At 41.7% G+C, this 12,895-nt stretch overlaps 1 protein-coding gene across 6 annotated transcripts in view; it reads left to right on the forward strand.

Annotated features, from left to right (window-relative positions):
* Positions 1–12,895, forward strand: part of OSMR (oncostatin M receptor) — a 56,058-nt gene that overhangs the window by 19,712 nt on the left and 23,451 nt on the right. For 5 of the 6 annotated variants that reach the window (XM_028492865.1, XM_028492866.1, XM_055086528.1 and 2 more), the window contains 2 exons: positions 3,680–3,852; positions 9,453–9,624. In XM_028492865.1, coding sequence (XP_028348666.1) covers positions 3,680–3,852; positions 9,453–9,624 — 345 coding nt within the window. Of the gene's footprint in view, positions 1–3,679; positions 3,853–9,452; positions 9,625–12,895 lie in introns of those variants that run through there. The other variant, XM_007108197.4, reaches the window with a different exon arrangement.

Here is a 12,895-nt window from a genome sequence, read left to right on the forward strand (position 1 = left end):
GTAAAATAGATAGCTAGTGGGAAGCAGCCGCATAGCACAGGGAGATCAGCTTGGTGCTTTGTGACCACCTAGAGGGGTGGGATAGGGAGGGTGGGAGGGAGACGCAAGAGGGAGGGGATATGGGGATATATGTATACATATAGCTGATTCACTTTGTTATAAAGCAGAAACTAACACACCATTGTAAAGCAATTATACTCCGATAAAGATGTTAAAAAAAATCTAGCATATTATATGGTTCTGAAAGTAATATGTGTTTTCTAAAGAACATTCGCAAAGTACAGAAAAGCATAAAAAAGAAAGTTAAAATCACTCAACCTCACCATCCAGAAATGGCTGTTAACATTTTAGTTTTACTTCTCTTTATAGCTTTTTAAAAATAATATAAGTACTTTAAAAAATATAAAATGGGGCTTCCCTGGTGGCGCAGTGGTTGAGAGTCTGCCTGCCGACGCAGGGTACACGGGTTCGTGCCCCGGTCCGGGAGGATCCCACATGCCGCGGAGCGGCTGGGCCTGTGAGCCATGGCCGCTGAGCCTGCGCGTCCGGAGCCTGTGCTCCACAAGGGGAGAGGCCACAGCAGTGAGAGGCCCGTGTACAGCAAAAAAAAAAATATATATATATATATATATATATAAAATGGAGTGCATAGTTCAATATGATTTTTTTAAGTGTATGGAAAAATGTCAAGAAAAACATACATGATTTGAACTTGGCAATGGAGTGAGGGTGGAGTTGGTAGGATGCTGGGTATTCAATTTCTGTATTATTTGAACATTTTTATCATGATCATGTATATTTAAAAAATAATTTTTATTGAGGTGAAATTCATGTAACAAAATTAATCAGTTTATGGTTAAAGTGGACAAATCGGTGACATTTAGTACATTTAAAATGTTTTGCAATTACCACCTCTATATGGTTCCAAAACGTTTTTATTATCCCTAAAGGAAACACTGTAATCATTAAGCAATTATCCCCTATTCCTCCCTCCCTCAGCCCCTGGTAACCATCAGTCTGCTTTATCTCTCTATGGATTTATCTATTCTGGATATTTCATATGAATTGAATCATAATGTGTATATGAGACCTTTTGTATCTGGCTTCTTTCACTCAGTGTAATGTTTTCAAGGTTTGCCTAATTTGTAGCCTGTATCATTCCTTATTCCATCGAATGGATATACCACACTTTGTTCATCCAGTCATCTGCTGATGGACATTTGGGTTGTTGCCACCTTTTGGCTATTGTGAATAGTGCTGCTACAAACATTTGTGTACGAGTATTTGAGTCTCTACTTTCAATTCTTTGGGATATATATCTAGGAATGGAATTGTTGGGTCATATGGCGATTTTAACTCTTTGAGCAACTTCCAAAATGTTTTCTACAGTGCTAAAGCCATTTTACATCCCCACCAGCAATGTACAAAGGTTCTAATTTCTCCACATCCTCACCAATGCTTATTTCCATTTTTAAAATTATAGCCATCCTGTGAGTGTAAGATAGTATCTCATTCTGGTTTTGATTTGCATTTCCTTAATGACTAATGATGTTGAGCATCTTTTCATGTGCTTTTTCATCATTTGTACATCTTCTTTGGAGAAATGCCCATTCAAGTCATTTGCCCATTTTTTAAATTGAGTTGTTTGTCTTTTAGTTGTTGAGTTGTAAGAGTTCTTTATATATTCTGGATGCTAGATAAGTGATTTGCAAATATTTTCTCCCATTCTTAGTTTTTTTTCACTTTCTTGACAATGTCCTTTGATGCACAAAAGTTTTTAATTTTGATGGAGTTCAATTTATCTATTTTTTCTTTTTTGGCTCATGCTTTCATGTCATATCTAAGGGCCCACTGCCAAATCCAAGGTCATGGGGAGTCCATACTGAGATTTTAATTGGTACCCTAGCCATCCCCAGCACTACATTTACAAAATATTACAAAGGATGGGTATCTTTTTAGGAAGATAGTCATTGATGGCTAATAACTTGGATTTTATGGACACTCTTGTTAACCTAACTTCCATAGAATGAGTTTTCTGAGATTTTTAAAAATAAATTCTGAGACTAATGCCTTACTTGGATCGTGACCTGTCTACCATTTGGACCATTCACATGAAAAACTTCATGATTTTATCTACCAGGAATGCTTCTCAGCTTATCTGGCTGGGTCCAGGGCCCCGTCCTTATCATCTGTATCCTGAGTTTGGCAGGACATGGTGGGAGCCATGCAGCATACTTCTCAGACATTCCATTCCATGTGACCTTTGATTGGGCAAGATGCTCCTGCCTTAACAGTTGGGGGGCAGTGCAATAAAGGGGAGCAAGGTTTTGGTATTAGAGAGATCTATACTTAAATCCCATATAGCTTTGTGTAAATCATTTAAGCTTACTGAACTTTAGTTTCCCCATCTATAAAAAATTACTGTCTGAGTTTTACAGTGGGCATTACACGAGACAACGTATGTAAAGCACCTAGCACTGTGCCTGGTAAGTAGTACGTGTTCAATCTTGTTGTCGCTGTTATTTTTACCTCTCTGTGAGAAAAATAGCACATGTAGAGTGGCAGTTTTGGAACATTTTTTTCCACTGTTAGAGATTCTTTCCATTTTTATTCTCAAAAGAACATACTCTCTTGCCTTTTAAACTAAGTGCCAGAGGGTCTCAGATCACTAGGGGAAACCCCCAAAGAACTAGAAAAAGGAATGCTGAAAAGATGATATCTGCTCCACCATGGACCATCAATTACCAGTTGATTTGATCAATACAGTCTTAATCTTTTCAGTACCTTTGCACCATTCCCAGTTTACTTTAGACTCCCTCAGAAGGGAGTGAAACCAGTTGATTCGGCAATACACAATTCCTTTTGAATCTGTACGGCATTTCCTCTGCTTATGTAAAAAGTGGTGCTTTGTTCTTCTCCAAGATTAGCAGTGATCTCACTCACTCCATCAGGCCCCATCCTCTCTCTGGGCTGTTTCCTAGCTCACTGACCTCAGCAAATCTGTTTCGTGTTTGAATCTCTACTCTTTGACAGACTCTATCACACCACTAAATATTCTGAACTTGCAATGACTCATTATTTCTTACGAGTCTGTTGTGTCTCTCCAGCTAGGTTCCTTCCTTGAGCTAGAAACTTTGTCACAATTATTTTATTTCACACTAAGTGCCTAGTCTCATCCGAAGAGTCCAGTGAATTCTTGCCAGAGGTGTTTTAAGTTCAGTGCATTGAGATTTAAGCAATAATGTCTAGAGATGGAACTTGCTGTCACTTTATAGCTACTTAATAAACTAGATTGACTTCCAAAAAGAAAACTTTCATTTTAGATGTCCAGAACTATGAAATTTATAGCAAAAAGTCCTCTTTCTTTTTTCAGCCTTATTACAATTTCTGAACCATTTATTCAATAGAGTATCCTTTTGTCTTGTGAAACTGCTTATCAATTTATTAATTTGCTGTGTATCATTGAGCAAGTCATTTCATTCATCTAGGGCTTAATTTCTTTATCTGCTGAGTGATTTCTGAATTCCCCCCAGGTTTTCAAAGTGTCTAATTCTAGAATGTATATGTGAGCAATAATTTCCACAGCTAAACAATGATGATATTGAACAGTTTAATTATCTGTGACTATTCAATCATACTCCTATTAAATGTTATTTCATATCTTGTTTTGGCCTTTCAGTCTTGTCTGAACCTTTACCATTAACTCCTGAATCGCTGAAAGTTTCTGTCAATTCTACGTGTCAGTGTTTGCATTTACAATGGACTGTCCACAGCCTCGCTTATCATCAGGAATTGAAAATGGTTTTTCAGATACAGATCAGTAGATTTAAAACATCCAATGTCATCTGGGTGGTAAGTATTTTTCTTTTTGGCTCAATATTTTAAAAATCCTTTTCTGACACTGGGTTTTATCTTTTATAACATCCCCCCAGATCCCAATATGGAAATATTTTGGCAACTCAGAACAGTTGTCCTAAATAATCGCATTTCTGTGTTTTTAGTTAAGAGGGTCCAGGACAAAGTAACGTGACAATTTTGGTTTGGTAGGTTGGATGGGCTATGCTACGCATCAGATCATTTTCTCAGTTCTGCTCTGTTCCCTGTGGAAGCTGTTGGGGTCTGTCCTTGTGAATACTGGATTCCAAAAATCCATGAAGCTCAACCACCTTATTCCTCTTCCTTCTTCCTTCCCGGTCCACCAGAGATCTTCCTAAATCAGATGTAAGAGTTCGGCAACATTTTTCATGCCAGTGTGGCTCGCAGGCAGTTTCTTTACTAATGCTATGCTGAGATGCAAGGAATAAACACTTCTAGCATTTTCTGTCCTAATCAGCGAAGAGGTTCTTCATGGGCCATGTTGGAGAGTAACTTACAGTGTCCTTTGTTGCCTCATATGTGGCTTTTTCTACAACAAATTAAATTAAGGAAGTCCTGAATTTCACACACTTTTTGCCTTTGAATTATTTGGGATCGATTTTTCACTTGTCTGGTTTAAATTATGGTTGTGTCTGTTTTGCCTGATTCTTCCCCATCTAGTGCATTGGGGCACTTTGGTAGTTTTTTTTTTTTTTTTTTCCTAACATCTTTATTGGAGTATAGTTGCTTTACACACTTTGGTAGTTTCTTTCAATTACCATTTATGGTGCAAGGAACCTTAATAATCTATGCCCACATCATGATCATTTATTATCACGGGATGTTGAAGGACGGTGAAATATTTTCCCACTGAAGGGAACAGAGAATCTACGTGGAGGGAAGGGCAACACAGGGCTGTGTCATTACTGAGGACCTCCATTTGCTAGAGGACGGCCACTCTTCCCTCAGGCGCCAGAGGCGTTAGTACAGGGAGCCAGGTGGTTAGTTCCTCTAGCGAAGCATAAAGGCTACTAGCTTTAAAGGCTCCGGTTACTTTCCTTATCCATCACTGCATTTGAGATCTGAGTGAGTGGCCTATGTTAAATATCATTCTGACTATCGATTTAGGATTGATACCAGGTCTAGAATTCCACCCCTCAAAGGGCAGCTTCCCACCATGAGAGGTGTTCGGTGTTGGGTTTTTTTTGAGGCCAAAATTAGTTTATTTGGGGTTTGTTAGTTCTGCAGGCCAGGAGACACATATCCAAGAAGCACTTGCATTGTGTTCCCTGGTGTTCTGACTTTAAAACAACAGCAATGCTTATGTACAGCTGTGCCCTCCCCACCGCCAGCCCATCTTCCCACCATCCCCCTCATGCTAATAATTTTTGTATTTTCATATTTTTTGTATGGTCGATGGATACACTGGTTGTTGATTTGGACCCAGTACAACATCGAGCAGAGGTCATATTGAGGCTAAGAATTATCTAAGGAAAAGAAATTTGAGAGAAGAGCTGGAGGAATTCGTGGAAAACTAGCACTTAACACCATTAGCAAAAGTAACATTAACCATAGACCAAGTTGATCCCCTTCTTTATTTTTCTAAAAGACAGTTCTTTGTGCTTTCATAGTAGAGAAAATAACAATAGCAACATGTGAACAGACAGTTGTTTATATCTGTTTACACCTTTGATTCAGGTAGTTCTCTTTTCAAGGTAAAGCCGCTGGTAAAACCTCCTTGTGTAACCTACCAAGGCTGGAGATGTTTGAGGGTAGAGTTTTGCCTTGTCGGTTATACGGTCCCCATAACACCCAGGCCAGCCTGATCCCAACAGAGGAGAAAACTAAGGCACAGAGAGGTTTGTAGTGCTGCTTTTTTTTTTTTTCTTCTTTTTTCTGTCATTTATTCATTTGACAAAAGATAATCATACCTGCCTATGCCAGATGTCAGGAACAGGAAAAGAAAAAACACCTTTGACCTTGAATTGTTTACAACACATTTGAGAAAGTCCAGGACACACAGAGCAACACTGAGAGGGCAGTTTAAGAAAAACTGAGACGGCCTCCCCCTGACCATGTCCACACAGAACTCTCCCTTTTCCTGCTGGGGTTGGGTGGTGTAGGACCTGCCACACCCAGAGGAGGGAACTGCCCCTCTCAAGGCAGCTCTGTTTCTGGCTGGAGCCCTGGACCCCCCACAGGGGTGACAGCCACATGCAGTCTTCCCAGGTCACCAGTCTCCACGTGTCCCAGAACAGACGATGCCAAGAGAAGCCCTTGTCTGAACCTCTCAGGCCTGACGTCAGGGACAGACATAAGGTCTCCCTCCAGTTAAGGGTCAGACAAAGCAGCTGAGAGAGGTCGCTTCTGTCTGGACCGTAATCTCCCTTTCATAGGGCAGGTCCCTGTAATGCACCCTCACTCATACCTCAGACTGCTGTGTTCCCAGACAAGCCAAAGGAAAAGCATCTCGACCGAGGCTGTCACAGCTGGACCAGGGACCCTGAGCTGCCTCCCGGCCGGCACTGGCCACTCAAGCTGCACTACGTGCTCGCACCCTGGCTAGGGTTCTGGCCCCAGCCTTTCCAGCCACTTGCTTTATGGTTCCATCAATGGCAGGAGAAGGCAGAGTAGAGTAACAGCTCAAGCTTGGAAGGAGGCCTGGAGTGGGAGTCAGTGAGGGATGAGCTCACTTCTCAGGAATGAATCAGTGACCTCAGTTGGACTTCTGTGTAAATGCCAGTTTTTTGTAACATACTAATGTCTGCCAGGGCCAAATTAAACTTGCCACTTCGATGAATGAAAACAGCCCAAACACAGTCATCACATTTTTAAAAGTTGCTGAATTGATGCATTCAACGAAAGTTTTATCTCCTCCACGACAGACCTATAAAGACCACAAAGCACAACTTGTGGTTAGACAGAATCCACACAAAGAGTGTCTGGGAAAAACAGAGCTCACTGCATATTAATGAACTGACGCAATCCTTTAGCACATAGTTTTAGACTGTGGGCTCAGGTCCAGGCATTATTCCAGGCATGGGGCTGTGAGTGCTGAGCAAAAATGAGATGATCACACAATTCAGAGTATCCTAGGCACGCGAGGAGTGCAGGTCTCTGACAGGGGCTGTGGGGTGAGCTTAGGCCTGACCTTCTCCAGCACCTTGGGGGGAGGGCAGTTGGAGCCAAAGTAGGAAAGAAGATTAGAAGCTAATTTAGCGTGGAGGGTGAAGAGGAATGTCCCAGGAAGATCCAGCTGGGGTGAGCAGAGGCCCTGAGTGAACGGGGCTGGCAGCTTTCAGGCCTGAAAGCGCGGGGCATGTGGGGTGGGCAGGACAGGGCTAGACCACACACACACCGACGGTCGTGTCCAGCTGCTGTTTTATATCCAGGGAGCAGTGAAAAGCGGAGTGATGAGCTCTGAGTGGAAGTCTTAAAGAAAGCTCACTCGGGCTACACAGTGGAGAGAAGTTGGGAGAACTGGAGGAGGTGAAGTGTGACCAGTTGGAAGCAAGCAGTGGGGTCGGTCCAGAGGAGAGGGGCCTGGAGTGGGTGGTGACCGTGGTGACAAGAGAAGTGGCTGAATTCCCAAGAGATGGGGGAGGCAAAATCCAGCCGGCGGCTTGTTGACATTACAGCGAGGTCACCAGGACTGACAGAGTTCCTTTTATTTATTTATTTATTTTGGTATTGGTTCTTAACTAATAATTAAGAAATGGTACCTGCGATCGCTCATATTAAATAGTAAAAGTTGCATGGATCAGGACCACAGAACTTGTAGTTAAAAAAGTATGTTTTGTAATCTAGGGATAAAGGAATACAATAAACCAAAATAATATAAATGTTTTACAAATGGGAGTTCTGCTTAGCGTGAGAAAGGACATGCATGACTAGATGCCTTTCAGGTGGACAAAGTGCTTCTCCTTCCGGGACTGTGTTTGGTTTGGCCAAGGCCACTGTTTAAGGTTGGCGGCCTGGGGAGGGGAAGGCACAGGTGGACGAAGGCCTGCGAGTCTGGTTGCGTGTGACGTGTGTGCTGCCCCCCTCCTCTTCACTGTAGGACTTGCCATTGGCCCTTAGAAAAATGGATGCAGACTCAGTTTTCCCCAGGAAGGGCAAGGTTTTTGTTGTCCCTGTCTCCCAGCTGTGGGTGCAGAAAGCAGGCGTCCTGGAGGGGCCCACTGAAAGCATGGGTGCCTGGAGAAATGGTCCACGAAGAAGCATGAAGCCCAGTCCCCGCTTTCTGGGTGCCATACTTGAGTCAGAGGCATAACCACAGATGAAATGCCACCAACTACCCCCAGTATGCAGGGGAGCTCGGGCAGAGGTGGGGATGGGAGGAAACCAGAGGAAAGAGCAAGAAAGACTTCATGAAGAAGATGGGGTATAACAGGGGCTTGAAGGTTGGGACTAATTCCCAATTCAGAGGGAGAGTTGGGGACGCGAAACCAGGAACGCTGCGTGAGCAAGTACTGAGGAGTAAAGCATACAGCTCTTCCCGAAGTGTGGGGCGGACCACTGTGTCTGGAGACAGGAGTCCTGCAAGGGAGAGGCAGCTGAAGTCATACTGTAAATGGCCTTGGATGACAGGGTCAGGTGTAGAAGGAGCTGTTGAAGTTTATTGCGTTAAAGAATGAAAATACCACTGTCTTAGAAAGATTAAGACTAAAAGCTGTGCAGGAAAAACAAATTACAGTACAACTTGGACAAGCTTCCCAAGAGCACAGTGTAGGGCGTTCCCATGTGGTTGACATCTCTGGGGACGAAAGATTCTGAAGGTTGGAGCTCAAGGGAGGGGGGGATGGTCCATGTGGCCACCGTATCTGAAAAGACAAGAGACAAAAACCAAAGCAATCATTGGGAGCCATCTGTTGACTTCTGGGAGACAGTGGAATTCCTGGGAACCATGAAGGACTGCCAGCTCTACTGAGATTTGGCCAACTTGATCTGATGAATATTAGAAAATTCTCATCAATCTTATTTATTTATTTATTTTTTCTTTTTCGGTACGCGGGCCTCTCACTGCTGTGGCCTCTCCCATTGCGGAGCACAGGCTCCGGACGCGCAGGCTCAGCGGCCATGGCTCACGGGCCCAGCCGCTCCGCGGCATGTGGGATCTTCCCGGACCGGGGCACGAACCTGCGTCCCCTGCATCGGCAGGCGGACTCTCAACCACTGCGCCACCAGGGAAGCCCAATCTTGCTTATTTTTAAAAGGGTGCCTCAATTAATTCTCTAGTGTGCAAGAATCTTCTTAGAAAGCTCTTGTGACCAGCACTGTGTGCACACCTTCTTTCTCTGATCTTTTCCCCCAAGACTCCAGTAGCTTCTGTTTTCTCTCTCACTTGGTCCACGTGAGCCCCCTGGAATTGGAGGCCCAGAGGGATTGGGAGCCAAGTTTTTGAAAGGCAGGAGGCCAAGGCTGGTTCCTTGCTGGGCCGTCAGAGCTCGGGAACTGGCTGGCTGGGAACAGACTGCACTTGTCCATATCCTGGAGTTACAGTGGACTCTTAGGTGTGTGCTTTGGGATAAGTCCAGCCAAGCCATTTCCCAGGACCTCACGGCTATATGTTTCCAAGTTTTTCTCTTTATTTCTAGGAGAACTACAGCACCACTGTGAAGCAGAACCAAGTCCTGCATTGGAGCTGGGAATCCGAGCTCCCTCTGGAATGTGCGGCACACTTTATAAGAATGAGGAGCGTGGTGGATGACTCCAGGATTCCCGAGTCAGGGTTCTGGAGCAACTGGAGTTCATGGGAGGAAGCAGATGGTAAGAAGTGAGGGGATAAAAGAGTGAAGGGGTTTGCTATCTAAAATTTCTCGGGGACCAATAGTCAAATAGTGGAAGTCCCTGTTGAGAAACTCTGGGTAGACACCCACATTATTTTTCTTTGGCTCCTATTGGGTCTAAAAAGCATGGGTGTGAAACTTGCCACCAGGAGACAGAGGTCTAAGGATTTTCCCTCTGAATGTATTCATTGAGGTAATTATGCAAATTCAGACAATTTAGTATTCATTTTCCATAGGTGTGAAGTGTGTGTATTATAGAATGCTAAGTGAACAAAGCAGGACATAAATTGTACATATGTTTTTATTAGAACAACACAAAATGTGTATTCATCTAGAGCAGAATTTGGGAAGCTTTTTCTGTAAAGGGCAAGGTAGGAAATACTTTAGGTTTTACAACCCTACGTTCTCTATCGTGACTATTCAACTCGGCCATTGTAGCATGGGAGCAGTCATAGGCAGAGTGTAAATGAATGAGTGGTTGTGTTCCAATAAAACTTTATTTACAAAAACAGATGGTGTCTGGAATTGGCCCATGGGCCATAGCTTGTCAACCCCTAATGTAGAGACAAGGGAGGGAAATATGGAAAACTGGAAGCAGTTCTTCATTTGAGATCATGGATAATTATGAGAGAGATCATGGATAATTATGTTTAATTATGTTTAATTATTAAAATATCTCTTAATTTTGATTATTTTGTTATTAAAATTTTGCACAATTTCTTATGCTTCAGATAAGCTACAGATTAGTTGTAAAGCACTGGCATTTGGTGTTCTCAACTATATATGTTGACAGATTATCTGAAATTCCTGTCAAGAGAACCATTCCTTAGCTAAGTGTTTATGCAAATTTATTAATTCAAACTGATAGCATGTTAACCCATGAGAGGCCCAATGATTAATTTAATACTAATAATAGAATCAAATCTGCATTCTAGTCACTGCTTTCAGCACTGTATGTATTAATTTCGTCCTCACATCAGCCCTATGAAATACATATAATTCTTATCCCTACTTCACAGATGAGGAGACTGAGGCACAGATAGCTTTAAAAAAATCCCATGCAAGGTCATCAGGCCATGAAGTGAAGTGGTAGAGCCAGAATTCTAACCTGGACAATCTGGCTCTAGAGGCCATTCTCTTAACCATCACATCCTATTGCTGAGAGACACACTTAACAGAAAAAATAGAGATTAAAAAGGTAGCAATAGAGAAAGAAAGAACAACATTATCAACAACTTTGGTACAATGGACTAGGTTTATCAAAAGTATAACCTCCAAACTAACTCAAGAATTGATAGAAAAGCTGATTATTCCTTTAAAAATATTTTTTTATTGAAGTATAGTTGATTTACAATATCCTCTAAGTTTCAGGTGTACAGCACAGTGATTCAGTTATACATATTTTTTTTCAGATTTTTTTCCCTTATAGGTTATTACATAATATTGAGTATAGTTCCCTGTGCTATACAGTAGGTCCTTGTTGGTTATCTATTTTATACATAGTAGTGTTTATATGTTAATTCCAAACTCCTAATTTATCCCTTTCCCCCACCCTCCTTTCCCCTTTGGTAACCATAAGTTTTTTTTGTCTGTATCTGTGAGTCTCTTTCTGTTTTGGAAATAAGTTCATTTGTGTCTTTTTTTTTTCTTTTAGATTCCACATATATTTGATATCACATGTTATTTGTCTTTCCCTATCTGGCTTACTTCACTCGGTATGATAATCTCTAGGTCCATCCATGTTGCTACAAATGGCATTATTTCATTCTTTTTTATGGCTGAGTACTATTCCATTGTATATATGTATCACATCTTCTTTATCCATTTATCTGTCAATGGACTTTTAGTTTTCTTCCATGTCCTGGCTATTGTAAATAGTGCTGCAATGAACATTGGAGTGCATGTATCTCAAATTATGGCTTTCTCTGGATATATGCCCAGGAGTGGGATTGTAGGATCATATGGTAGCTCTATTTTTAGTTTTTTAAGGACCTTCCATACTGTTCTCCATAGTGGCTTCACCAATTTACATTCCCACCAACAATGTAGGAACATTCCTATTTCTCCACACCCTCTCCAGCATTTATTGTTTGTAGACTTTTTGATGATGGCCATTCTGACAAGTGTGGGGTGATACCTCACTGTCATTTTGATTTGCATTTCTAAAATGATTAGTGATATTGAGCATCTTTTCATGTGCCTTTTGGGCCATCTGTTTGGAGAAATGTCTATTTAGGTCTTCTGTCCATTTTTTGATTGGGTTGTTTTTTTGATATTGAGCTGCACGAACTGTTTGTATATTTTAGAAATTAATCCCTTGTTGGTTGCTTCGTTTGCAAATATTTTCTCCCATCACGAGGGCTGTTTTTTCATTTTGTTTATGGTTTCCTTTGCTGTGCAAAAGCTTTTAAGTTTAATTAGGTACCACTTGTTTATTTTTGTTTTTATTTTCATTACTCTAGGAGTGAAACCAAAAAAGATAGTGCTGTGATTTATGTCAAAGCATGTCTTGCCTATGTTTCCCTCTAGGAGTTTTATAGTATCTGGTCTCACATTTAGGTCTTTAATCCATTTTGAGTTTATTTTTGTGTATGGTGTTAGAGAATGTTTTAATTTCATTTTCTTACCTGTAGCTCTCCAGTTTTCCCAGCACCATTTATTGAAGAGACTGTCTTTTCTCTGTTGTATATTCTTGCCTCCTTTGTCAAAGATTAAGTGACCATAGGTGTGGGTTTATCTCTGGGCTTTCTATCCCTTTCCATTGATCTATATTTCTGTTTTTTGTGCCAGTACCATACTGTTTTGATGACTGTAGCTTTGCAGTAAAGTCAGGAAGCAGGAAGCCTGATTCCTCCAGCTCCATTTTTCTTTCTCAAGATTGCTTTGGCTATTTGGGGTCTTTCATGTTTCCATACAAATTTTTTGTCCTACTTCTATGAAAAATGTCATTGGTAATTTGATAGGGATTGTAGATTACCTTGGGTAGTATAGTCACTTTGACAATATTGATTCTTCCAGTCCAAGACAGGATATATCTTTCCATCTTTTCATGTTCTTCTTTGATTTCTTTCAAGGCTGATTATTCCTAATCCCCAAAGCACTGATTCTCAACCATGGCTGCACATAGAATCACCTGGGGACCTTAAAACAAAATCCCACACCCAGGCCACTCCACTTGGGTGACCTTAGTGATGGCAATTTTAGAGCCCTGGTGGGCCAGCAGCCAGACTGCAGGGGCCTAGGTGAGCAGG

Source organism: Physeter macrocephalus, chromosome 8, assembly GCF_002837175.3.
Source record: "Physeter macrocephalus isolate SW-GA chromosome 8, ASM283717v5, whole genome shotgun sequence".
Classification (NCBI taxonomy): Eukaryota; Metazoa; Chordata; class Mammalia; order Artiodactyla; family Physeteridae; genus Physeter; species Physeter macrocephalus.